Source organism: Triturus cristatus, chromosome 5_2 (genome assembly GCF_964204655.1).
Source record: "Triturus cristatus chromosome 5_2, aTriCri1.1, whole genome shotgun sequence".
In the NCBI taxonomy this organism is placed as follows: domain Eukaryota; kingdom Metazoa; phylum Chordata; class Amphibia; order Caudata; family Salamandridae; genus Triturus; species Triturus cristatus.
This window is the reverse complement of record NC_140588.1, coordinates 21823490-21850898: the sequence shown is the minus strand read 5'-3', so window position 1 is coordinate 21850898 and position 27409 is coordinate 21823490. Positions and strand designations below refer to the sequence as shown.

The following is a 27409-nucleotide window of genomic DNA, read 5'->3' as shown; positions in this document are numbered from 1 at the left end:
TTATGTTCTGGTAAACAAGCTGCTTTACACTCGTTCTGGACTAACCCTGAAGGCTGCTTTCCACAGCTACCACTTAAAGAGCTTTCTCAGGTTGTCTAAGACCACTAAAATCACCATAAGGGTTGTCTGGATTGGTGCAAGGTGCTCACTTACATAAGTGTGCATCATACACCAAGCCAGCTTCTCACAGTTAGTTAATGTGAAATTTGCCCTCCAAGCAATGATGAGGTAAACTGTTGTGCAACAGAGCTTTCATACAGTCACTGTCTTCTTGAGTCTTTACCTTGAGGGCCTCACTTTAGTCTCTGAGGCTGTCTCTGTAGGTACTGCGGTCACATTTGTTGGTGCATTTGATATCTATATGGCTGATAACTTCCCCTGTAAGAAAATTGCCCTCTTCCTCTTGATCCACGAAAAGGCAACTTTTTATATTGCAATGAACTAAAAGATCTTGTAGAATCATGTATCTCATTTTATTGCTTGTAATGCAGCATCAACATGTTTTCCAAAACGAGTCTCAGCATTGTATGGGAGATGGTTTCAGCTTTAAAGAAGTTGCCTTTAGCAGCCCTGGTCTTCATAACACAGCCTCCCGCTAGTTGCCTGAAATCAATAGATGCAATATCCATAGCACAGTCTATAATTTCTGACGACATTTGTTTTCCTTCTTGAAGTATTTCCTTAGCCTCTATTCTCATGTCCTCTCGTAGATGGTCAATGTAAGGGCCAATATCTGACAACATTTGTTGTTCCTAAAGACTAAGTATTGCAAATGAATTAGCTGCTCTAACTCTACATGCTGACATAGAAGAAAAACGTTTTCCGATATTATCCACATGTCTGCCCTCTCTTTACAGTGGTGCTGAGATTGGTGATGATGGATATTTTATCAACGCTGAGCTGCCTGTGTAACCACTGAATCCACTGAATCAGGCGTTGGCAAATCATTCAGTGCTTTGTATTTCTTGTCCAATTGCGGCAAGACTGCTGTGATCATTGCTGAATTTTTCATTATTTTAATTTCTTCTTCCCATGTATAAAGAAAGTATTCGGATTGCTCTAACCGTTTGGAGAGAAGTTTCCTTAAAGTCAAAGAGGAAACAGTCTGAAAGTTTTGTACCTATTGGAAAATCAAACATTTTTGCTGCTATCTCAAAGGTTGTGAAAGTCCCCTTTATCAATTATGGCACCGGAGGTGATTGAATTGGAATTAAATAGTTAGCATATTAAGCAGTGACATCCTGTCCTTCTGTTACTTCTCCTCCTTCTCGGTCTTCATCTGTGGACATATTATCCTCTGCTGGAATCACTTTAGGTTGCAGAGTGTGTGTGCTTGAGAAAGTAGATTATGTGGTGTCTGCGGAGCTGACGGAATCCCTTGAGGGGAGAGAACATGTACGGATGCTTGTTTAAGTGAACTTATTGTTAAGTGTCCGGAAACCTCTCCAATAATCTGTAAGCATATGTCTCAAGTCGGTAACTAACGCCTTTGGCACATATAACATATCTTCTTGGTATTGTTGAATTTGTGAATAGGATTGCTAATCATCCGACTATCGAGTTTCTAGTTGTGAAGCAAAATATTCCTCACCATAAGTCATTCTATTCATCATCCGACTAGTATTTAACATGTAATTCAGATGGACTACGTGCTACAGCGAATGGCCCATCATCATCAGAATCATCTTCGTATAGAAGATGATGTTCTGGTAGTTGTGAGACTTTACTTGGCGATGTGTATTCAGGAATCTAAGAAATCTAATGCTTCATCATTTCTATTAATTCGTAGAAAAGTGCCCCTTTTCGACATGGTAACCCCCCCACGTTTTGGCAGGTATTTGATGTAATTTTGATTGTACAGGAGTCAAGCTGATAAGTGTAAGGATTTTTTATCCGAGTTAAGTATTTGCCATTGATTCATTGTTCGCAGATGAGGAACCGGTGAAGGAAAGTGCCCCTTTTTGACATGGTCACCCCCCCCCCCACACACTTTTCGCATGGTATCTGAGGCAATTTTGACTGAAGTGCACTGAGTTCCTGCTAACCAGGTACTCTGTGCCAGTGCTATTTTTCTAAAACAAGGTAACTGTTCAATTGTACCCCAATTGGCATTTAGCACCTCTGTACGTCCCTAGTGAATGGTACCCCTGGTACATAGGGCATGGTTACTAAAGAGGGTCAACTAAGGGCAGCAGCATGTATTGTGCCACCCTGAAGGAGCCACCACCAAACTCATGCACACTGCCATTACAGGCTGTGTGAAATGGTGCAAACAAATGTGAAAACACGACATGGCACACAGCTTGTGTGCCATGCCCACAGACACTGCATGCAATATATGTAAGTTACCCCAACAGCAGGCCTTTAAGTCCTAAGGCAGAGTGAAGTATATTACATGTGAAGACATATCTGCATGAGCAGATATGCCCCTGTGCTGTCTAGTTCAATTACTAGATAGTCATCTTAAGTATATGTACTGGGCACTGGTCAATCTGCGTTCCCCAGGTACATGATTGCTTTACTGAAACCTAATGTGTTTAGTATCAGCCACCTTGTATTGCTAAATCCATACTGATGACAATAGTGGATTTATTAAAACATAAACCCAGCGGGCACCTTAAAAGTCCTTCCCATAAAACCTACCGGCCTCTTAGTGTGCTGGCCAACTGCTACTGTCCAGCCTGCCACCACAGAGAGCCCTCGCTCTCTGAGGCCTGAAACGACGCCTGCTCCAGAGAAATGCGTTCACATCTCCTCTATCAGTATGGCTAGTTAATTAGCATATCAAGGCCAGGTGCTTCAAAGCCCCGGTCACATTTGATATGCGACCCCAGCTTCCCTCAGACCTGGAAGATGCCACCCCCAGCCCTAAGGACCATTGGCACCAGTACAGGTGGGAAATTAGCTATGCAAGAAGGCGTGTTGTACCACAAGGGTAGTCACTCCCCTAATGTGGGCTGCCTGATGTGCTCCACGAAAGTGGTGATGTAGGAGGTGTAGTGACCCCAAGGGTGAGTTGCCTATTGGCTTCTACCCTTCACTCCCCTTAACGCCCTTAAATTCATTATTTAGGTTGGTCCCTGGCACCAAAAACTCAGATTCACCTGACTAAAAAAAGAAGAAGGACTAAGAAGACCCGAAGAAGCGAGAACTGTGGACTAACTATGGAGCCAAACCTACCCTGCCTGCCTGTCTGCTCCTGTCCTGACAATTGCAACAACACAACTTGTCCTGCAGCTGTGCATCCTCCAAATGTCTCAGAAGGCTGCCAGCACTTTGCCAACTAGCCAGCATCTCCGTTGAAATGGAGGAGCCACTTCCCTGCAACCTGCAGGCACCGAACGCAATGTCCGTTTCACCCAGACCCGGGTACCAGACCGCTTGCAGCAACCAAGGCTTGTTTCAGGACTAACACCGCAAAGACTGACCAGCAGACAAGACGTATAGTTCAAATGAGCAAGGCTCAGGGAAGACTCCCTCCACATGACGCACAGTAGAAAATCTGAGGGGAAGGAAGCCTCTAAGATGAGCGTTCCAAAGAGTGCTGCAGCCTGAATTGCTGGAGTTAAGCTCTTTTTAAATGATCGCAATAAGTTGCTAAAGTGAATATTCTCTAGCTATTTCTAGGCTATTTTTACCATGATACAGCTTTTAAGTTTTACAGTGGGACTACCATTTCAACGACGGTGAATGATTAACACATGTAAATCTGTGAAAAATCCAATACTAAAGACGTATTTTTGGGGGGCGAAAATGATAGTCCACAAATAAAAACTTATCAGGTCAACGCTACTTAGAAAGACTGAGGAATTCTCAACAAAAAAAAAAATGAAGTTAAACTAATGTATAAAGGCCTGACAGTGAAGTATTATTTTCCTTTTCTCAACTTGAAAAACAAATCTTCTCAGTGAGTTAATAGTACAGTCATAGATAAAGGCAGGAATAGTAGCTTTGATTAGAGCATTACTAAGGGTATTAATACAATTATTAGTATCTAGATTTAATTTCCTAAGTTTCCATTTAGTTAACCTCATATTTTGTTTAGGTTACCTACTATTTCTAGCTTTGGCAATTGCCTTCTGAGGAGAGTTGCAATAATCTTGAGAAACTAGGAAGTACGAGTGTAATCAAATGTAAACCATACCTGTGTACGTGAAGGTGACAACTGTACTGGAGACAGAAGAGGTGGTAAGGGTCTGGCCCAATTTAGAACAAAACGCAATTTTTCACCAAGTTCATCATCATCATCCTCATCTGAACAATGTAAACTGCTGCATGCAAAGTCTTTCTGTACAGAAGTGTCAGTGGCTTTGTCCTCATAAAAAGCACTGTCACCATCCTGTGCATGATCTTCAAAGCTTTTATTTTTCTCATTATGAGAGGTTTCTTCATATTCATTGTCCTTTCCACTTAGTCTCTCAGAAGGATGCATCTCCGATGTTTCCAATAAACTGCTGTGGCTAGGTGGCAAAATGTAATCTGAAGACTTCCTGGATCTTCGGCGCTTCTTTGGAGCTTGTTCTGTAAAAGCAGTTGCAAGGAACATCACCAGTTCTGTGAGTTTTTTAAAATTATTTTCATAACTGCATTTGATTTCTGTATTATGTTTTCCAAACATTGCACTGGCTAGGTCTGAAATACATTTCTGCACAGTGAATAAACTGGGATAAATATAAACAATGTACACTGACAATTCCGAGTCACTATGACTCCTAACAGCAGCAATGTCTAGGATTCAACACGGCAAATACATTGTCATTCTTACTTCTGTGAAATCATATTTTTCACTTCTTTCCAGTGCCGCCCAATCTGCATTAGGGAAACTATTTCTAGATGTTTTACTGTTAGCTTTTAAGGGGTGCCTCTCGGGAATTCGTACAACTGCTTCATTCTTCTTAAGTTCCTGTACTATTACAGACAAAAAAACTGCATAAAGAAGGCTGACAAAATCCTGACGCCTAAAGAGGTAAGGACTCCTTTCAGGAGCAGCCCTACCTTGAAACGATTATTTAGAACTAATGAGCATGATACGCATATTTGGAATATTTGTGAAGGGTTCCTTAAAGAAAAATTAAAAAACAGTGTTTGCCTTGAAAAGACATTAGGCTTTAACAGGATATTTCCTCCTGAGGAGGTAATGAGAAGTACTGGGATCTAAAGTGCTACTTACGCTACAACTATACATTTATGAAACATATCGACATGAGATAAATTTAGAATCCCTGTCCACAGAGTTATCTGGGAGAAGGCATCATTGTTGGTAATATACTGGTCATCAAGGTGATTGTAGTTGTGGGAAAGACTGGCATTGGGTAGAAGGAATTGTCAATCATGATGTTGGGCAGAAACCACCTTTCTTGCTACAAAATGCACATTAAAGCGGCATTAACCATGTGCCAAATACATAGAGACCAACAAATGAATAATATTTGTTTCTGGATATAATCTTTGAAGAAAGCCGTCTGAAAGCTGCAAACTGTCTTGGTTTGCTCTTTCAACTACAATTCTAGATAGCATTTTAAAAGCTGGTTTCTTTCTGGAGAATAGACCAGGAAAAAACGACAGTGCCCATAAAGAGCTCCTTTTTATAAAAAACCCAATCCAAGCCTGATTCTAATGTCTCCAGGTCAGTGAAGTACAAGCCCCTAAACAGCACTTCTACTTTCTCAATGCTGCTGAATTCAGTGAGTAACAGACACAATGATTGTGGTAAACAGTAGCAGCAATAGCTCTCGGGCCACTTCAGCATCCAATACAATTGCCATTTGTAAGAAACTGGCTTTACATCTATACTACACCAAAATGAGGTATAGTGTGTATAGAGTCCAAGTGTCCCCAGAGGTAGGTAAAGGTTAAAGTTAGATAGAACCATACTCTCTAATAGTGGTAGCTTGGTGGAGCAGTAAGGCAGTATCAGAGGACAGTGTTAAGCATTTGATGCACACACTCAGTCAACAAATGAATTCACACACTCAAGAAATGAACTCTAGGCCAATTGTTGTTGTATAAAAATATACTGTTTATTTTTAGAACCAAGCATGCCTGATACAGGTAAGCATTAAATACTTTTCAGTAATAAGGCACTTGATATAGAACAGTTTGAAAATGCAATAGAAATTGTACTTTGTTTGATTTACAGGGGAGCAGTAGTATGCAACACTTAGCAAATGCAGTACATTGAAATGAATAGGCTTTTTCAATAAATTACAGTTAAGTTACTTTTTACGTTACTTTTCTTACTCAGTGCTGGATATCTAGATTCAGCACTGTGATATTTCCTGGAAACAGGTAAGCAATTACGTTTTGGTTATTCGCATGATTTTTAAAGAATATTTTCAATTTTCAAAACTCCACACTTGGAAACTTTTTGGAGCAGTACCTTTAAATGAATGGGCTTCTACAGTAAATTGCAGGTAAGTTACTTTTCACGTTTCTTTTCTAACTCAGGGCTGGATACCTAGATTCAGCACTGGGACATTTCCTGCAAACAGATAAGTAAACACGTTTTGGTTATTTTGAAAGAATATTTTTAGATTTCAAAACTCCACACTTGGAAACTTTTTGGAGAAAAAGTGTCAATGTTATCCTATGGAAGGAAAACAGGTTAACGGTTCACAGGTAAGTAAACGACTGTGGGAGTTAAGGTTCTGGAGTCAGACTCAGGGGGTCTCCCAGGGTCAGTGATGCACTGGTGTTGCACCTTCAGCGGCACCAGGGCGGCCGGGTGCAGGGTGCTGTTTTCAGGTCGGGTGCCCTGTTTCCAATGGGGAACCTCCTGTACAAAGAAACATTGCAGGGGACGAGAATCTTCTGGGTGCGACCATCCCTTCGAGGGGAAAGTTGGGATATCGTGGGTTGGTTAGGCAACGTCGGTTTGGGCACACAAGGCCATGGGGCGTCGGGTGCAGGGGTGCCTTGGGACATCGGATTTTCTTACCCGCTCTGGTCGCGGTGGGGGGGATCCTCTGGATTGAGACTGCAGGCGTCGTCTGGAGGCAGGTCAGGGGTCGCCGGGTCTCGGGTCAGGATCGCCGGGGTGACCTCCTCATGGTGTTTTTCTACTCGAGCTCGGGAAGGGTTCGGCGGGTGCAGAGTGGGCTGGATCCACGGTCTCTGGTTGGCACCAGAAGCTGCAGTTTGAACAAGCCCGGTGTTCAGGAGATTCAGTCTTTGAGGTGAAGGCAGGCAGGTTCCCCGGGGTTTTTGAGGTTGCAGGCTGCAGGACACACCGGGATTTCGCAGGAGCAGGTTTGAGGGGAGAGAGGCCTGTCGGGCTGGGGCCAAGTCAGTGGGTGTCGTCCTCTTGTTAGCTCTGCACGGCTTTTTGGTCCTTCTTATCTTCTTTTCTTGTCGTTTCTGGATCCGAGGAAAGAAGGTTCAGGGTGCCCCGTAAATACTAAATTTAGGGGCGTTACAGGTAGGTAAAGGGCAGGGACCAGGGGGGTCCCTTCCCTGGGGTGGGATTCTGCCACTCTCCAGTGTAGAGGGGGGCAGGAGCCTGTCTCTGGCTGGCTGAGTTCCCCCATTCTCAAGATGGGGGGGACTCGAGGTTGTGCTTCACCTCGCCTCCCCCACCTGAGGGGTGGAGTTGGCAGAAGTGGGCACACCTCTCTTCCTCACTTGTTTTTCCCGCCGGTTCTCCCGCCCAAAGTGGGGGGGGGGGGTGGGACCAGTTGCCGAAAGCAGCAAATGGTCTGGAGAGGCTCACAAAGGCGGCATGCCTTTGAAGCTTCTCTTCCGTGAACCCTGCCCATCCTGTGCGAGGAGGCTTGGCACCTCGTCCCAGGATGTGCATTGTTTCAGGCCCCCGAGAGCAGGAGATCTCAACCCAGGGGTCCAGAAACATGTCTGGTAGTGGCAGCGTAGGCAGCCACTCAGTCAGGTCACTAGTAGTTGGTCGCGTTTCAGGGGGCATCTCTAAGATGCCCTCTGTTGTCATTTTACATTGAATCCCACACTGGCATCAGTGTGGGTTTAATGTGCTGAGAAGTTTGATACCAAACTTCCCATTCTTCAGTGCAGCAATTATGGTGTTGTGGAGTTCGTAATGACAAACTCCAAGCACCATATACTCTTAATGGCAGCACTGCACTTACAGTGCCCAGGAATGAACTTGGGCTCCGTAGGGGTACAGGGCTCATGCACCTCTACCCTCACCACTGGCATAGGGCACCCAGCTAGAGGGGTGACTGATGTTTGCCAGGGAAGTGGTTTGAGGGCATGGCACACAGGGATGTGTGCCATGTCGACTCTTCACTTTGTTCTGCACCAACACAAGCAGCCTGCAAAGGCAGTGTGTGAGTGTCAGGGTACAGGGCCTCTAAGGGTGGCACACTAAGTGCTGCAACCCTGAGAGGCCTTCTCTGGTCACAGTGCCCTGGGCACCTGTGGTACCATTTACCAGGGGCTGACATGTGGCCAGAGATGCCAATTGGGTTTAGGCTTCAATGCAGTTTTAGGGAAACAACATAGGCCCCTGGGTACCGGATTAGCAGGAGCCCAGGGCACACTCAGTCAAAGAACATCAGCAATTCAGCAAAACGTTGGGGCATACCATGCAAGAAAGAGGGCACTTTCTCACACAACCCCCCCCCCCCACAAACGAAAGATGATAAGACTAACCTTGAGAGTCTTCATTGTCTAAGTGGAAGAACCTGCAAAGTCCATCTGCATTGGCATGGGCAGTCCCGGGTCTGTGTTCCACTTCAGAGTCCATTCCCTGTAGGGAGATGGACCACCTCAACAGTTTAGAATTTTCCCCTTTCATTTGCATTAGCCATCTGAGACGTCTGATCAGTTTGAACTAGGAAGTGAGTACCAAACAAGTATTGTCTCAACTTCTTCAGGGACCAAACCACAGCAAAGGCCTCCCTCTCAATGGCACTCCAACGCTGCTCCCTGGGGAGAAGCCTTCTGCTTATAAAGGCCACAGGTTACTCTTGGCCTTCATCATTGATCTGGGATAGGACCACTCCTATCCCTAGCTCAGAGGCATCAGTCTGCACTATGAACTGCTTGGCATAATCTGGAGCCTTCAGAATTGGTGCTGAGCACATTGTTTCTTTCAGGGTGTCCAAAGCCTTTTGGCAACTAACTGCCCAGGTAACCTTTTTGGGCATCTTCTTGGAGGTGAGTCACAATGGACCCATATCCCTTCACTCACCTCCTGTAGTACCCTGTCAAGCAATGCCCTGACTTGGGTATGGGTAGTTGGAGCTGCCCAGTCCTGGATGGCCTGGGTATTGGCTGTAAGGGCTGTACCTGGCTTCCACCAGCAAGGTGGTCCAAGTACACCACAGTGCTCTGCCCTATCTGGCATTTGGATGCCTTGATAGTTAGGCCTGCAGTTTGCAGGGCCTTTAAAACCTTCCCAAGGTGGATCAGGTGAACCTGCCAGGTGGAACTAAAGACTGCAATATCATCAAGATAAACTGCACTAAAGGACTCCAACCCAGCAAAGACTTAATTCAGCAACCTCTGGAAGGTGGCAGAGGCATTCTTTAAACCAAAGGACATAACAGTGAACTGATACTGCCCATCAGGTGTGGAGCATGCGGTTTTCTCTTTTGCTCCTGGGGCCATGCCAATCTGCCAGTACCCTGCAGTTAAGTCAAAGGTACTTAAGAAATTGGCTGTACCCAACTTATCTATAAATTTATCTTCTCTTAGGATAGGATGAGCATCTGTCTTGGTGACAGAGTTGAGCCCTCTATAATCCACACAAAACCTAATTTCTCTCTTTCCACCTTGTGGGTGAGGTTTGGGGACAGGATCCACTGGGCTAGCCCAGGGGCTCTCAGAGGGTTCAATAACCCCCCAACTCCAGCATCTTGCTGACTTCAGCTCTGATGCTTTCCTTGACTTAGTCGCACTGTCGATAGATTTTGTTTTTGACAGGTGCACTGTCACCAGTTTCCACATCATGGGTACACCAGTTTGTCAGACCAGAAAAGAGAAAAGAGCTTAGCATACTGCTGCAAGACTTGCTTGCAGTCAGTCTGCTGTTGGGCAGAGAGGGTATCTGAAAAGACAACTCCATCTACTGACCCATCTTTAGGGCTGTAGGAGAGGAGGTCAGGGAGAGGTTCACTCTCTGCTTCCTGTTCCTCATCAGTCACCATCAGCATGGTGATGTCAGCCCTGTCACTATAGAGCTTTAGGAGGTTCACATGGATAACCCTTGTGGGTGTCCTGCTTGTGGCCCAGGTCAACTAACTAGGTGACTTTTCTCTAGGAGAGGGTAAGGGCCACTCCATCTGTCCTGGAGTGCCCTTGGTGCCACTGGCTCCAACAACCACACCTTTTCCCACGTTGTAATTCAACCATTGCAGCTTTTTGGTCATACCAGTGCTTCTGAAGCTCCTGGCTGGTCTCAAGATTTTTGGATGTTTTTTCCATGTACTCAGCCATTCTGGACCTTAGGCCAAGCACATAGTCCACAATATCTTGTTTGGGTTCTTAAAGAGGTTTCTCCCAACCCTCTTTTACAAGACAGAGTGGTCCCCTCACAGGATGGAGAAACAGAAGATCAAAGGGGGAAAACCCTACACCCTTCTGTGGCACTTCTCTGTAAGCGAAAAGCAAGCAACCCTACCCTAGTGAAGACACCAATGAGGGCCTTGGCTACAGCAGGAGCTGTAGTAGTTCTAAGTGGAATTGCTTCAGGGTACCTAGTGGCCTGATCCACTACCACTAGTATGAATTTGTTCCCTGGAGCTGTGGGAGGTTCAAGCGGACCCCCTATGTCCACACCTACCCTCTCAAAGGGAACCCCCACCACAGGCAGTGGTATCAAGGGGGCGTTTGGGTGGCCACCTGTCTTGCCACTGGCTTGACAGGTAACACAGGAGCTGACAAACTCCTTCACCTTTTGGTGCATCTGGGGCCCGTAAAAGTGTCTAACTAGCCTTTCCCAAGTTTTGGTTTGGCCCAGATGTACAGCTAGGGGGATGTCATGAGCTAAAGTTTTTCAAGAGTGGGACAGTCTTGCTGCCCCTGGCACAGCTCTTCCCTAGAGGGTCCCCCTGGGCCCAAGAGTTCAACCTGGTAAGGGTCAAGCTCCATGGGCTCAGTTCCCTCTTGGGTGTCCAAGTCCTCTCCCTGAGGAGAGGGGTCCTGATCCTTTTGCTGAACAGAAGCTGGTTCCCCAGTCTTCTTACCTTTTCTCTTGGTAGGTTAGGCCATACTTTCAGGCTCCAACACTTTTTCACCCTGCCTTTTGCTCTGTGCTCTTGTTTTTACACACACCAATTCAGGGATATCCAGCATTGCTGCATGGGTTTTTAGTTCAACCTCAGTCCAGGTCAATGCCAAGTAGACATGCAGCTGGTAGCTTTGGAGAGACCACTGCCTGTTTCAGGCGAGTAACTCCCCCCCCCCCCCGTCTAATGTCACCATAGCCATTGCATGACTAGTGGTAACACTGTCTGCATTGGTGACTGGGTAAGTACGCCCATTCAAATATTGCTCAGGGGAAACCAGTGTGTCTTTCACCATAGTGACACTGGAACCTGTATCCCACAGAGCCTCTATCCTAGTTCCCTTAATCCAAGGGAACTGTAAGTATTTCTTTAAGTTGGGAGGCCACACAGATTGAGTGGCAAACTCAACTCCCCCCTCTGAAACTAGAACTGCTTCAGTGTGCAACCTGATTTGCTCTGGGCACACTATTGATCCCATCTGGAGACTGGCTACACCAGGAGTAGCTGTAGCTAAAGGACTAGGGGCCTTCTTGCTAGGGCAAGCCTTGTCTCCAGTAAAGTGTCCCAACCTCTTACAGTTGTTACACCAGGCCTTTGCAGGATCAAAGGTCTTCCCTTCTATAGGGCTGTGGAGTATAGGGAGTAGTTTGGGAACCACCCCCCTGTGCAGGTTTTTGGAGCCCTTTGGAACAGACTCCGACTTTATTTTGGGGATTCTCACCACCTTTCCCCTAGGGAGGTTGTGTAACCCCTTTCTTTTGGTCACCCCCAGTGGTTGTCTTAGTTACCCTAGCCTTGACCCAGGGGTCTGCCTTCTTTCACAATTCTTGGGGAGAAATTAGACCTAGGTATACTACATGCTGATTTAACTTTTCATTCATGCAATTACTTAAAATATGTTCCTTCATAAACAAACCTTAACGTCCAGTAAAGTCAGGCACATTGTGTCCAGTTAACCAAACATCTAGTGTCTTTACTGAGTACTCTACAAAATCAATCCAGGACTGGTTTTGTGAGCCCCCCCTGAATCTAATTCTGTATTCCTCAGTGGTGAGTCCAAATCCCTCAATCAGAGTTCTCTTCATGAAGTCATAGGACCCTGCCTCTTGCCCAGGGAGGGTCAGGAGTCTGTCTCTGCAGTTACCAGAGAACAGTTCCCACAAGACTGCCCACCAGAGAGGTTTCTTCACCTTTCTCATGTCACAAGCCCTCTCAAAGGCTATGAACCATTTAGTGATGTCACCACCCTCCTCAAATTTAGAGACAATCCCTTTGGGAATTTTAGGATCATAAGATTGTTCTTTGTCCTTATTATTTGCATTGCTGCCACCATTGATGTGTGCTAAACCCATCTCCTTTCTTTCTTTTTCCAGAGCCAGGAGTCTGGACTCTAGATCCACTCTTTTGGCCAGCCTTGCTAAAAGGCTGTCCTCCTCATTAAGGCTGCCCTCAATGTCCTCACCAGGACCTGAACCACCTGTGTGGCCTCTAGGTCCCCAGAGGTTAACTCTTGGAAGCAAGGTAACAGGGACCCTCTCTTCCCTAGAAAGTGGGGGAGGTGGGTACCCATCTCCATCCTCCTCACTTCCTTCCCCTTCTGGTTGGTCATCACCATTCTCAGAAGGGTGGGCCTTAGCATACTCGGCCAACAGCTCCTGGAGCTTTTGTTTGGTTGGATGTGGGCCCATGGCTATGTTTTCAATTCTGCATAAGGACCTTAACTTCTGAAAAGACAGGTGAAGGTAAGGGGTGAGGTCAAGCTCCTCCACCATGTCCTGTATGCCATCTTGGAAATCTTCACTAATAGCTGGGTTCTTAATGTGAGATATTCTAACAAAAACGTTCTAACTACTCTACCCTTGACTATAGAGAGTTTCTATTTTCTAAAATTCTAAAGGGACTTAAGCAAGTTACTTACCTTCGGTAACGATATATCTGTAAGAAACATTAGTTAGTTAGATTCCTCACCTTAGAATATCCCCAGGCATCAGGCTGGATCCGGAAAGATGTTTCGTCAGCATTACCCTTGCGCGTCGCTAGGCATCGTCTGCGGCTCCGCGTCCATCGTCGGTGTCGTGATCGCCGGGATGGCGTCGAAGTACTTAGACGCCGCCCTCGCGCGCTGACGTCAGTTCTTGTACATGGCTTTCCACGCCAGGAACGCAGAGCCATGCAAGAGACCGATACTGGTGCTAAGAATCTAGGGCCCTGAAAGGAATGACCTTAACCGTAGATATTAGTTCGCAGAACGGGGAAGATGTGTGGGGCGGTGAGGAATCTAACTAACTAATGTTTTTTACAGATATATCGTTACCGAAGGTAAGTAACTTGTTCATCTGAAAGAAACACGTTAGTTAGATTCGTCACCTTAGAATAGATACCCCAGCAAAACCAACCCCGGTGGTGGACTGCGAACCAAGATCACACCAGAAAGTCCTGGAGAACAGAACGGCCAAAGAAGCCGTCTCTCTGGACTTGGCTGTCCAGGCAATAGTGTTTGGCAAACGTGTGTAGCGAGACCCACGTTGCTGCCGGACAAATGTCCTGCAAGGGGACTCCCCGGCCCAGAGCAGTGGTCGCCGCTGTGGCCCGAGTGGAATGGGCCCTCAGCCCTACAGGAGGTTCCTTTTTAGCTAAGGAATAACAGGCCTTGATACACAAAACGAACCACCGAGAGATGGTTCGCTTGTGCACCGCCTGCCCCTTCTTAGCGCCCATGTAGCCATCCACCCGGAACTGTTTGGTGCGGTCCAGAAAGAAGGACAGCGCCCGTTTTGGGTCCAGACGGTGGAGCCTCTCTTCCTCTTTCAAGGGATGCGGAGGCGGAAAGAAGGTGGGAAGTGTAACAGACTGTCCGATGTGAAAGGCAGTTACCACCTTAGGAAGAAAGGAAGGACGTGTCCTGAGAACAACTTTGTCCGGATGGACGGAAAAGAAAGGAGGCTTAGAAGAGAGAGCCTGGAGCTCACTCACCCTTCTAGCAGAGGTGATGGCAACCAGGAAAGCAGTCTTAAGAGTCAGAAGACGAAGGGGACAATTATGAAGTGGCGCAAAGGGAGCGCACATCAGATAGGTCAATACTAGATTCAAATCCCACTGAGGCATTACGAAAGGGACAGGAGGAAACGTGAGTAATGCCCTTAAAGAATCGAGAAACAACAGGGGATTTGAAAAGAGAAGGCTGATCAGGAAGCCGTAAGAAAGCAGAAATAGCTGAAAGATATACCTTAAGGGTACCCAGAGCAGAGCCCTGCTGGGCCAGGGAAAGAAGAAAGAGGAGAACCTCAGAAAGAGAGGTGGAAAGGGGATCCACAGCCTTTGCTGTGCACCATGCCACAAATTTGTTCCACCGGCAGGCGTATACCGATTTTGTGGATGGACGCCTGGCTGCCAGAATGACATCACAGACTTCAGGAGGCAAGTCAAATGGCATCAACTGTCGCCGCTTAATCTCCACGCATGGAGGTGGAGGCTGGACAGGTTCGGGTGGAGGACTATCCCCTGCTGCTGCGACAGAAGGTCCTCCTGAAGAGGCAGTCGAATCAGGGGATCGATCGATAGACTGAGTAGTTCGGATACCAGTATCTTCATGCCCAATCCGGAGCCACAAGGATGACTTGGGCCCGGTCGCGCCTGATCTTCTTCAGCACTCTGGGCAGAAGTGGTATAGGTGGAAAGGCGTACAACAGACCGCAACTCCACTCGCGACGAAAAGCGTCTCCGAGCGAGTGCCACCTTGGAAATTCCAACGCGCAGAACTGATGACATTGTGCGTTCTCTTCGGTGGCGAATAGATCTAACCAAGGCTCTCCCCACTGCCGAAAGAGTCCTTGCACAACGTCCGAGTTCAGACGCCATTCGTGATCCATCATGCACCGGCGGCTGAGTTCTTCCGCTCTGGCGTTCAGAGAGCCCGCAAGGTGTTGAACCACCAGGGTGATGCCCTGATGTTCCAGCCATGTCCAGAGACGCGGAGCCTCCTGACAAAGGGTCCACGACCCCACCCCGCCCTGTTTGTTGCAATACCACATGGCGGTGGTGTTGTCCGTGAACACCTGCACTACACTCCCCCGACCAGAGGGAAGGAATGCCTTCAGTGCAAGTCGGATCGCCTGCAGCTTCAATAGGTTGATATGGAGCCAGGACTCTGCCGGAGACCAGAGGCCTCTGATCTCTGCCTCTCCCATGTGCCCCCCCCCCCATCCCAGGAGGGACGCATCCATCACCACTACGTGCTCCGGTTGGGGTAGGGAGAGGGATCTGCCACTGACCCAATCGCGGTCCGTGAGCCACCACTGCAACTGTCTTGCAGTGCCCTCTGAGATCAAGACATGGTCGGACAGGTTGCTCTGATGCTGGGCCCACTGAAACTTCAGGTCCCACTGCAGAGCCCACATCCGCCACCTGGCGTGATGTACCAGCAGGATGCAGGAGGCCATCAGACCCAGGAGCTGCAGCACCAACCTGACCGAAACCCGGGATAAAGGCCGAAAGATCGGAATCAGAGACTGAATATCCCGAAACCGCTGTTCCGGAGGATAGGCCCGGTACTGCGCCGAGTCCAGAACCGCTCCGATGAAAAGGAGCTTCTGGGAGGGACTCAGATGCGACTTCGGCACATTGTTGTAAAACCCCAGCAAATGCAGGAGGTCGGCCGTAGTCTGGAGGTGGGAGACGACTGCCTGGGGCGAGCCCGCCTTTAACAACCAGTCGTCGAGATATGGGGAAGACTGGAACCCCTAATCTGCGAAGATGAACTGCGACCACCGCCATCACTTTCGTGAACACCCGAGGAGCACTGGTGAGGCCGAAGGGGAGCACGGTAAACTGAAAGTGCTCGTGGTCTACTGTGAACCGCAGGTAACGCCGGTGGGCCGGCAGGACGGGGATGTGGAAATAAGCGCCCTGCAAGTTCAACGCTACCATCCAGTCTCCAGGGTCTAGGGCAGTCAGAACCTGAGCTAAGGTGAGCATCTTGAACTTCTCCTTCCGGAGGAAGGGTTGACGCTCCTGTGGTCCAAGATAGGGCGTAGGTCCCCTTTGACCTTCTTGGGAACCAGAAAGTAGTGGGAGTAACAACCCCGACCTACTTCTGGGCCAGGAACGCGCTCGATGGCCCCCTTGGCCAAGAGAGCCGTAACTTCCTCCTGCATAAGTTGCAAGCGATCCCCCGACATGCGGTGGCATGGCTGGAGGGGTTGCCTCGAAGGGGAGGGAGTAGCCCCTTCGGACGATTTGAAGCACCCACCTGTCCGATGAGATGGTACGCCAGTGGAGCAGGTGATGGTGAACTCTGCCTCCCACTGGCATGGAATGGGCCTGAAAGCTCGGACTAGGAGGGCTTTGAGGCGGATGCTGCTGGGGCAGATGTTGGCGGACCGGCTCTCTGTCCCCCTGCTCCGCCTCGCCGGAATCCACGTCCGCGACTGCATTGAGTTTGGTTCTGCGGCCTGTGGCTAGACGGACGTGAGGGGGCGCCCCTTCCTTGGCCACAAAAGGGGCGAAAAGCGTACGTTTACGGGCGCGGGCCGAGAGGCCCAAAGACTTGGCCGTAGCCGTGGAGTCCTTAAAGCGTTCCAGCGCACTATCCGCTTTGTCGCCAAAAAGGCGACGGCCATCGAAGGGCATGTCCAGGAGGGTGCTCTGGAAATCCCCGGAGAAATTCGTGGATCTCAGCAAGGCGTGGTGACAAATCGCCACCGTGGTCGCAATTGCACTGCCTAGCGAGTCCGTTGTGTCCAGCCCACATCAGATTGAATACCGTACCGCATCCCGCCCCTCGGCAAGAGCCTGGGCAAGCCGTGTCCGGGCCTCCTCCGGACATTGGGGCAGCACGTCAGCCACCGTATCCCACAAGGAGTGGGTGTTACAGTCCAAAAGGCACGCGGTGTTGATAGACCACAACCCCAAACTAAGGGAGGAGAACAGTTTCTTCCCAAACTGTTCCAACCATTTGGATTCCCGATCCGGGGGAGCGGACGGGAAGGCGGTCTGGGAGGTAGAGGCCTGGATAACCAGGCTCTCGGGCGTGGGGTGCACCGACAGAAAGCTGGGGTTGCCCGGGGCGGTGGCGCCGGGTCACGTTCCGGTCCACAGGAGGGACTGTGGAGGGCTTGGACCAGGTGCCCATCAGAACGTCCGTCAGTGCTTCATTGAACTGCAGCAGAGGCTCTGAGGAGCTTACTGGCGGTTGAAGCACTTCAGTGAGGAGATTAGTCCTCACGGCCACAGCAGGGAGCTCCAGCCCGAGGGCTTCGGCCGCTTTGCGCAGCACCACAGAATAGGTAGCACCCTCCTCCGTAGCCACGGAGGGAGGAGAGATGAAGCCAGTGTCAGGGGAGGTGTCAAGACCACTGGCATCCCCCAGCCCTTCTGCCCAGTCCTGAGATAACTGGCACTGCTGTGACAGAGGGTTCTCAGACCCCTCCCAGTCGTCCCCGTCATCCGACTCCTGGTAGACCAGTGGAATGGTCGGAGCCGGGCGGAAGATGAACCTGTCATCCATCGGCCCCGTATCCGGCGCTGGGCAGCGCCACTCCGACGCTGGGCCCGGACCGGGACTAAACCTGGGGAAGACGTCGTCCGAAGACGGCGCCAGGGGCGGCACCGAAGGGGTCAACACAGGCGGAGGGGTTGTAAGTTCGCCCAGCGTCGACCGGGATCCAGGCCTGGATCCCACGGGGACGTGCGGCGTCGGGACTGAAGTAGACGACGGCGCCGAGGCCGGAGCCGCCGGCTCGCTAGGCCTCCCAGTCGAGCCTGCGGGGCCCGAAGGCACGCCGGCAGGCGTCGACGGCAGAGCCAGACTCATCATGGCCACGAGGAAGTCTCTGATCTCCGCCGGAGTCGCGTCAGACCCAGGGACCGGAGGGTATGGGGTCGGACGTGACTCCTGTGGCTCCGATGGAGCCACGCGGGTGGTGCCACCCGAACTCTCAGCCGAGTCGCGCGACCGGGGAGGGGAGTCAGAAGAGCGATGTCGCCTTTTCGACTTCTTCGTACTGTGCCTCGACTTAACGGAATGCGAGGACTTCGACCCAGACGAGCGGTGATGGCTGCGGCTCAGCGGCCGGTAACTCGACCTCCTCCTCGACCTGGACCGTGAGCGGCGCAGAGCCGACTGCCGGATCTCGGCCAGCCTGTGGGACCGGTCCCGCCTAGCCTTCGAGGTCAAGGCCCAGTAGTCGAGGCACGACTCGGCATCATGATCGGCCCCAAGGCAGTAGAGACACCGGCATTGGTGATCCGTGACCGACATCGGGCGTCGCACGAATTGAATCCAGGCATCCCTACCGGCACCAGAGTCAAGGTCGACTGGAAATGGAACCAAAAGAGTTCAAAAAGTTTAGTCAAAAAGTGACTAAAAGGGTATACTCTTCCCGGATCGGAGCTTACTGGCGCGGAAAAAAGAAGAACTGATGTCACCGCGCGAGGGCGGCGTCTAAGTACTCCGACGACGTCATCCCGGCGATCACAACGCCGAAGACGGACGTGGAGCCGCAGACGATGCCTAGCGACACGCAAGGGTATTGCTGACAAAAAATGTTTCCGGATCCAGCCCGACGCCTGGGGATATTCTAAGGGGAGGAATCTAACTAACGTGTTTCTTTCAGATAAGACTTTTAGTAGTATTGTAAAAATGCTAATTTGTAAAAATCAGAATTCTAAAGCAATTTAAGAGTTCTATCGTGTGAGCAGGTGGTAACCAAGTAGTCCAGCAAATGCAAGTTGTGTATCCCACCACTGATCCATCAATGTAAGAAACTGACTCTATATATACTACACCAAAATGAGGTATAGAGTCCTAGTATCCACAGAGGTAGGCAGAGGTTAAAGTAAGATAGAACCTTATGTGAGAAGTTGGCCTGATGTATGATGTCACTAGTTCTAGTGTACACCTTATATCAGTCCAAACAACCCTTATGGTGATTGGTTGTAAAGTCAACCTTATAGACCAGCTATCCTAGTGGTAGCATGGACAAGAGCAGTCTTAGGCTAAACTCTGAATGGCATGTGAAGCCAGCTGTGATACCATATATAATCCCTTGAATACCAAATGAAAGGACACCACAACAGATATATATATAAAATAAAGTGTATTTATTCTAGTCAAACCCTCAGCACTCTTTATGAGATTAGAGGTAAGTACAACACAGTCTTATTTAAGCATACATTAAGTCACACAGGTAAGTAATACAGTTAGGCCCTAGGGGCCACGCAAACCATATACTAAAGAAGTGGTATAAGGACCACTGTCACGGAAATAGAATAGGCCTAGGCCTAGGGAATCGCTGGGGCTACACTACACTAGCAACAGTTAGGAAGTGGGAGGCCCACGGGATTCAGGTGCAGAGTGGAAACACTCACGCGTAATGCGTAAAAGTCGATAGAATTACTAGCAGTTAGAAATTAACAGTTTAAGGACACTTCTGAAGCAGCTGGTAGAATTACTAGCAGTTAGAAATTAACAGTTTAAGGACACTTCTGAAGCAGCTAGAGAGTCGAGACTCGGAAACTAGACCCTAGGATAGTCACTATCCTTGTGAGCACCGAAGTACCCAAGTTACCTAGCCCACGGGCTGCAGGTGCATAGGTGTGAACTTGCGTCGGGTTTCGTCGTGGACTTCTATGGATGCCTGAAGGAAAGTTGCTGACAGGCGGTCAGTGAAGAGTGTCCGGTGGATCCCAAGGCTGGGATCAAGAAGAGAGGAAACCTGCAAGCAGAAGGGACAGAGTCTAGGTCACTAGCCAGTGACCACGTGGAACCAGGAAGGAACCAGGCGATGTCGTGAAGATTGCAGGTGAAGGTGAAGCTTGTCGCTGCAGCCACGGGGACCAGGAGACGTCGAGGACGACCAGGAGGAGAGCTGTCCCACGAAGGCTCTTGCTGTCGGCGGTGTCGAAGTTGAACTAGGACTCACCAAGCCTTGGCAAGCGGAACCCACAAAGAACGGAGGACTTGCTTCTGGTGCAGACCAGGAAGGTCTGGGGTGCTTCTCTTTTGCAAGGAAGCGGGAGCCAGTCTGGGGGAGCCAAACCAGCAATGAAGATTTCAGGATGCGTCGTCACAGAGGCCACTAGCCAACGGGCAAGCAACCGGACAGGCGCGGCAAGCAGGAAAATGCAGAAGGGCCCCACGCAGGACTCGTGGAGTGTGGGGGGCTGATCTTCGGTGCAGATGGTGCTTGGGGTTGGGGCTTCTCAATCCCCGGTGCACATCTTCGAGGGTGCCTCAGAAGCTGCGCTGGAAGATACTAGCCACTTTTCCCAGGTAGCCGGTCCCACGTCTCTCGTCGCCTCCACGGATCTCAGCTCGGCTGTGGATGTGGATCAGGGTCGGAGAAGTCTGGAAGTCAAGGCTCTGGTCGGGCTCTGCAGTCGGTCCCTCGTAGAACTTCAGCAAAGCAAAGGGTAGTCTCTTGATGGTGCCTGTTTGCACAGGGTAGCCACTCCTTGGCCACAAGGGAGATTCTTCAGTCTTCTTCTTTCGTCGAATGTCGAAGGTCCAGAGTTTCTGTTCAAGTTGCAGGTTCAGGATAATCTAATCTCCTGGGGCCCAGCTACCACTCTTATACTAATCTGGGGGGCTGGGTTACCTGCTAGGTCACGCCTTATGGGTGGGACCTGGGAGGGGGGTGGTTACACCCCCTTCCCTTTGTCCAGTTTCGCGCCAGGACTGAGGCTGGAGTGCCCCAGCACCGGTTTGAACTGGACTATGCACGGGACACCTTGTGTGCCCCAGGCATGTCTCATTCTTTTCATCCCTCCCTGCCCCAATACACTAAGGCCTGTCTGGGGTGGTGCTCGCACCTCCCAAGGCAGGAAACCTATTGTCCAAGCCTCCCTTGCCGGGATCACTCCCAGCAGCAGGAGGTCAGACTCGTGTCTGTGGCAGCAGCATCCATTTTGTGATGCTGGGGCTCTGGTTAACTTTAACCGGGTAAGTAGGTTACAACATGTCTTCTCCCTCTAGAAGGGAGGGATAATATCCTCATCCCCAGAAATGGGATGGGGGTATTATTCCAAAGTGTTAGACACCTTACACGACATGTTTTGATAAAGCCAAACCATAGTTACCATAACCGTTTAAGATTATAAGGCACTTTAAGAGTATATGGTAGGCTATATCATAGAACAGCTATAAGGACATGGTTCCGAAAGCTGCAGACAGGCTCAGCTCATGCTAGAGCACCATCTCACATGTTACCAAGCACTCTGCCTCCAGGATTGTTAAGGCCTGCCATAGGAGTGGCTGATAGGTACACATGTGTCTATATGTAAGATAGGTATAGGAATACTACACCTAAGCAAGGAGTGTTTATACAACCTTGCCCCAGCTGAGTGATCAGCCAGTTGTGTCATAATGGAAGGCCAGGCCAGGGGTGGCATAATACATGCTGCAGCCCCTGGTAGGCCTAGGGTACACCTATGCCCTGGGTACCTAAGGTACACTGTACAGGGGCCAATAAGGTGATCCTATCCAAATGGGTTATGCACCTAAAGTACATAGTATCAATTTAGAGAGAGAACAGCAGGACTGTGGGTCTGATTAGCAGGCCCACAGCCACATCTAAGTCAAAAACCAGTAAAGCAAAAGCAAAAAGTGGGGGTGAACATAGAAAGCAGACCCTACTCTCCTACACCTTACTCTCTAATAGTGGTAGTTTGGTTGAGCAGTAAGGCAGTATCAGAGGACAGTGTTAAGCAGTTAATGTACACACTCAAGAACTGAAATCTAGGCCAATTGTTGTATAAAAATATACTGTTTATTTTTAGAACCAAGCAAGCCTGGTACAGGTAAGCATTACATACTTTCCAGTAATAAGATACAGAATACAGAACAGTTGAGAAATGCAATAGAAATTTTACTTTGTTTGATTTACAGGGGAGCATTGTATGCAACACTTAGCAAATGCAGTACATTGAAATGAATAGGCTTTTTCAGTAAATTACAGGTAAATACTTTTTAAGTTACTTTGCTAACTAAGTGCTGGATACCTAGGTTCAGCACTGGGACACTTCCTGGAAACAGGTAAGTAACTATGTTTTGGATATTCGCATGATTTTGTAAAGAATATTTTCAGTTTTCAAAACAACACACTTAGAAACTTTTTGGAGAAAAAGTGTCAATGTTATCCTATGGAAGGAAAACAGGTTAACGGTTCACATGTAAGTAAACAACTGTGGGAGTTAAAGTTCTGGGGTTAGACTCAGGGGTCTCCCAGGGTCAGTGATGCACTGTTGTTGCACCCTCAGCGGCACTAGGGAGGCCAGGTGCAGAGTGTTGAGGCCCAATGTTATCCAATGGGGGATAGGGGGCCTCCGTTTGGAGGCTGGTGGCAAGCACGCCACTAGGCTGTGGGAGCAGAGCTCCTAGGGTTTAGCTCAGGGCAAGTTGGGGACCAAAGTAGCACCAAAGGTGCACCCTCAGCGGCACTAGGGCGGCCGGGTGCAGGGTGCTGTTTTCAGGTCGGGTGCCCTGTTGTTTCCAATGGAGAAACTCCGGTACAAAGAAACAGGCTCAGGGGCGAGGATCTTCTGGGTGTGACCACCACTTCGAGGGTTAATTTGGGATGATGTGGGTTGGCTGGGCACCGTCGGTTTGGGCACACAAGGCCGCGGGGCGTCAGGTACAGGGGTGCCTTGGGACGTTGGATTTTCTTACCCGCTCTGGTCGCGGTAGGGGGGATCCTCTGGATTGAAACTGCAGGCGTCGTCTGGAGGCTTGAGGCAGGTCAGGGGTCGCCGGATCTCGGGTCAGGATCGCCGGGGTGACCTCCTCATGGTGTTTTTCTACACGAGCTCAGGCTGGGTTCGGCGGGTGAAGAGTGGGCTAGATTTGCGGTCTCTGGCTGGCACCAGAAGCTGCAGTTTGAACAAGTCCGGTGTTCACGGGATATTTGGTCTTTGAAGTGAAGGCAGGCAGGTCCTCCGGAGTTTTTGAGGTTGTTGGCTGAAGGACACACCGGGATTTCGCAGGAGCAGGTTTGAGGGGAGACAGGTCTGTAGGACTGGGGCCAAGTCAGTGGGCATCGTCCTCTTGTTAGCTCTGCACGGCTCTTCGGTCCTCATCTCCTTTTCTTGTTGTTTCTGGATCTGAGGAAGGAAGGTTCAGGGTGCCCCGTAAATACTAAATTTAGGGGCGTTACAGGTAGGTAAAGGGCAGGGATCAATGGGTCCCTTCCCTGGGGTGGGTACACCCCATATTCTGCTACTCTCCAGTGGGACGGGGGCAGGAGCCTGTCTCTGGTTGGCTGAGTCCCCCCATCCTCAAGACGGCGGGGACTCAAGGTTGTGCTTCACCTCGCCTCCCCCACCTGAGGGGTGGAGTTGGCAGAAGTGGGCACACCTCTCTTCCTCACTTGTTTTTCCCGCCGGTTCTCCCGCCCAAAGTGGGGGGGGGGGTGAGACCAGTTGCCGAAAGCAGCAAATGGTCTGGAGAGGCTCACAAAGGCGGCATGCCTTTGAAGCTTCTCTTCCGTGAACCCTGCCCATCCTGTGCGAGGAGGCTTGGCACCTCGTCCCAGGATGTGCATTGTTTCAGGCCTCCGAGAGCAGGAGCTCTCAACCCAGGGGTCCAGAAACATGTCTGGTGGTGGCAGCCTAGGCAGCCACTCAGTCAGGTCACTAGTAGTTGGTCGCGTTTCAGGGGCATCTCAAAGATGCCCTCTGTTGTGCATTTTACATTAAATCCCACACTGGCATCAGTGTGAGTTTAATGTGCTGAGAAGTTTGATACCAAACTTCCCAGTCTTCAGTGTAGCCATTATGGTGTTGTGGAGTTCGTAATGACAAACTCACAGCACCATATACTCTTAATGGCAGCACTGCACTTACAGTGCCCAGGAATGGACTTAGGCACTGTAGGGGTACAGGGTTCATGCACCTGTACCCTCACCACTGGCATAGGGCACCCAGCTAGAGGGGTGACTGATGTATGCCAGGGAAGTGGTTTGTGGGCATGGCACACAGGGATGTGTGCCATGTCGACTCTTGACTTTGTTCTGCACCAAGTCAGGCAGCCTGCAAAAGCAGTGTGAGAGTGTCAGGGTACAGGGCCTCTAAGGGTGGCACAAGAAGTGCTGCAGCGCTGAGAGGCCTTCTCTGGTCACAGTGCCCTGTGTACCTGCGGTACCATTTACCAGGGGCTGACATGTGGCCAGAGAGGCCAATTGGGTTTAGGCTTCAATGCAGTTTTAGGGAAGGAACATAGGCCTTGGGTACCTGATTAGCAGGGGCCCAGGGCACACTCAGTCAAAGAACATCAGCAATTCAGCAAACAGTGGGGGCATACCATGCAAGAAAGAGGGCACTTTCTCACACCTTTCTAGCTACATAAGGATTATGTTACTTACCGTCTAAGCATCTGTTCTTGGCATGTAGAGCTGTAGATTCACATGCTTTGCATACTCCCGCCATCTAGTGTTGGGTCCGGATGTTTGCAAGTTGTTTTTTCTTCGAAGAAGTCTTTGCAGTCAAGAGGTAAGGTGACTCCTCCTTTCAGTGATAGCGCCCATGGGCATCGACTCCACTGTTAGATTGTTTACCCACAAGAGGGTGAGAATGGAGTAAGTATAGTATAGAGATGTCCATTTGTATATAAAGTGAATAATAAGAACTGCAACATCCATAGGCGTCCGGGGAGGAGAGAGATAGCATGTGAATCTACAGCTCTACATGTCAAGATGCCTACAGGATAAGTAACATAATCCGTTCGAGGCATGGGTGCTGTAGATGCACATGCTTTGCATAGACTGTATAGCAGTACCCTCCAAAAGAGGTGGCTCTCCAGTGGGTGCTGCAGTTGTTTGAAACAGTGTCTTTACCACTGCCTGTTAGACATTAGCCTGTGACGTGCTAACACATCTACACAATAATAATATGTAAATGTGTGTGGTGCAGACCATGTAGCTGCCTTACATATGTCAGCTATGGGAATGTTACCTAAAAAGGCTATAGATGCTCTTATTTTGTGAGTAGAAAGTGCTCTAGGAGGTACTGTTAAAGTTCTTTTAGCTTTAATATAGCAAGATTGAATACATTTGACAATCCATCTCAAAATGCTGGATTTTGAGATGGGTTTCCATCTATGAGGTGGAGCAAATGCAACAAAAAGTTGTTTTGTTCTGCGAAAATCTTTTGTTCTATCAATGTAGTACAATAATGCTCTTTTGACATCCAATGTGTGTAGAGCACTCTCTGCTACGGAATCAGGTTGAGGAAAGAATACAGGTAACTCAACTGATTGGTTGATGTGAAAAGCAGAGACAACTTTTGGAAGAAATTTTTTGATTTGTACGAAGAACAATCCTGCCTTTATGCAGTTCAAAGAAGGGTTCTTCTAAGGTTAATGCCTGTAACTCACTAACTCATCTTAGTTTAGTAATAGCTATCAAAAAGGCCACCTTCCATGAAAGAAATTTTAGTGAACAATTGTGTAATGGTTCAAACGGTGGGCCCATAAGTCTTGTAGGAACAATGTTAACCGATTCAATGCGTCCGACGACCCCCGGCCGTCTGACGTCACGGTGGGCGTGTGCAGAGGACAGCACGCGTCGAGTCTTTCAGCACCTCGGGGGAATTCCGGCCGAAGCGAAGCGGTTAAGGTTCCAGACAGGTGCAGGTGGTACTCTGGGTGGTAATATTCTTTTAAGGCTGTCCATAAAAGCTTTGATCACAGGTACTTTAAATAAAGATAAATGTTGCCTGCTTTGATGATATGCAGTTACTGCTGCAAGGTGTAGTTCAATAGATGTGTAGGCTAAACCTGCTTGTTGTAGATGTAAAAGATAGCAAATAATGTTTTGTATAGATGCATCTAGCAGATCAATTGAATTATTATTAAGATATATGACAACTCTTTTCTACTTTGCTGCATAACGTGCTCTAGTGGAAGGTCTTCTTGATTCTTTGAGGATTGTCATATAGTCTGGTGGTAGATTTAGGTAACCAAACTCTATGACTTCAGGAGCCAAATCGTAGGGTTGAGGTCTTTGGGATTTGGATGTCTGATTTCTCCATGGTTCTGTGTGAGAAAATTTGATTTTAATTGAAGCTTCTGATATGGAACCACTGACAGTTTTAAGAGTGTGGTGAATCATGGTTGATGAGCCCATGTGGGAGCTAGGAGAATCAGTGTAAGAAATTTCTGCCTGAGTTTCCGAACTAGAAAAGGAGGGAGAGTAGAAGAAAAACCATAAGCAAATATTCCTGATCAATTTATTCATAGGGCATTGCCTTTGGATAGAGGGTGTGGGAACCTGGAGGCGAAGTCTGAGCATTTTGAATTCTGAGCTGTGGCAAAGAGTTCCCATTTGTGCATTGTTGTTTCTTTCTGCTGAGGTGATCTGCAAAAATGTTGTCAGTGTCTGGAAGGTGCTCTGCTAGCAGATGGATTTTGTGACTCTGTCCCCCCCTACAGTGGTATTTAAATACACCTGCCTAGCGCGAGAACCTACTGCTTGCCCCATGCTGATACTGCCATAGAAGAGAATATACCACTCAGGATGCCGAGGTAGGGGGTATGAGTTGATCTGGGAGCTATAAGCTGCCACTGCACCGACAGAACCTTTTATGATGTCAGGAAAGTTCTTGCATCTCGCATTGGGTGCTCTTTGCTGAATACAAATTCATTTTTAACTCTATTTTTCTCCAACCTGTACACATTCAGTATTTTATTTTAAACAAGATGCAAGTAGAAACCCACCTTATGGTGCTGCTATGGAAGTATAAAAAAACAAGCGGCAGTGTAAGTGTAAAAAAAACCAACAAATAAAACACGCCCGTAAGTGGTGCGCGCGCGCACGCCACAGCGAAACATGTGTTTTCAATTATCGCGCCCGTATCTGGGCACGATAATTGAAACCACATGGCCTTTGGTGCGCGTAAAACACGCACGCAAAGGCCAATCGCGGAAGCCAAAAGGAAAAGCACACGCACGAGCGTGTGCGATTCAGGCTCCGTTTTAAAACCCCGGACAAAAGGACTCTCGCTGCGCGAGCAGTGCTCCGCACTGCATCGCTACCCGCGAGACCTAAAAATAAGCTTTATTTTATTTTAAGCCCAAGATCTTCGCAATAAGGTAAGTAAGTTTTTAACTAAAAATACTTTTCACTTTCAAAAGTTGACAGAACAATTTCTGAACAGTTCAATGTTATCCTTTTGGGAAAGCAATATTGTGGTCAAACAGGTAAGTATCACACTTACAG

The 27409-nt window shown here is 48.8% G+C and overlaps 1 protein-coding gene across 1 annotated transcript in view; it reads right to left on the bottom strand.

The window, feature by feature from the left end:
• Positions 1-27409, bottom strand: part of ICE1 (interactor of little elongation complex ELL subunit 1) — a 591393-nt gene that overhangs the window by 261583 nt on the left and 302401 nt on the right. The window contains exon 12 of the mRNA XM_085606774.1: positions 4145-4521. Coding sequence (XP_085462900.1) covers positions 4145-4521 — 377 coding nt within the window. The remainder of the gene's footprint in view (positions 1-4144; positions 4522-27409) is intronic.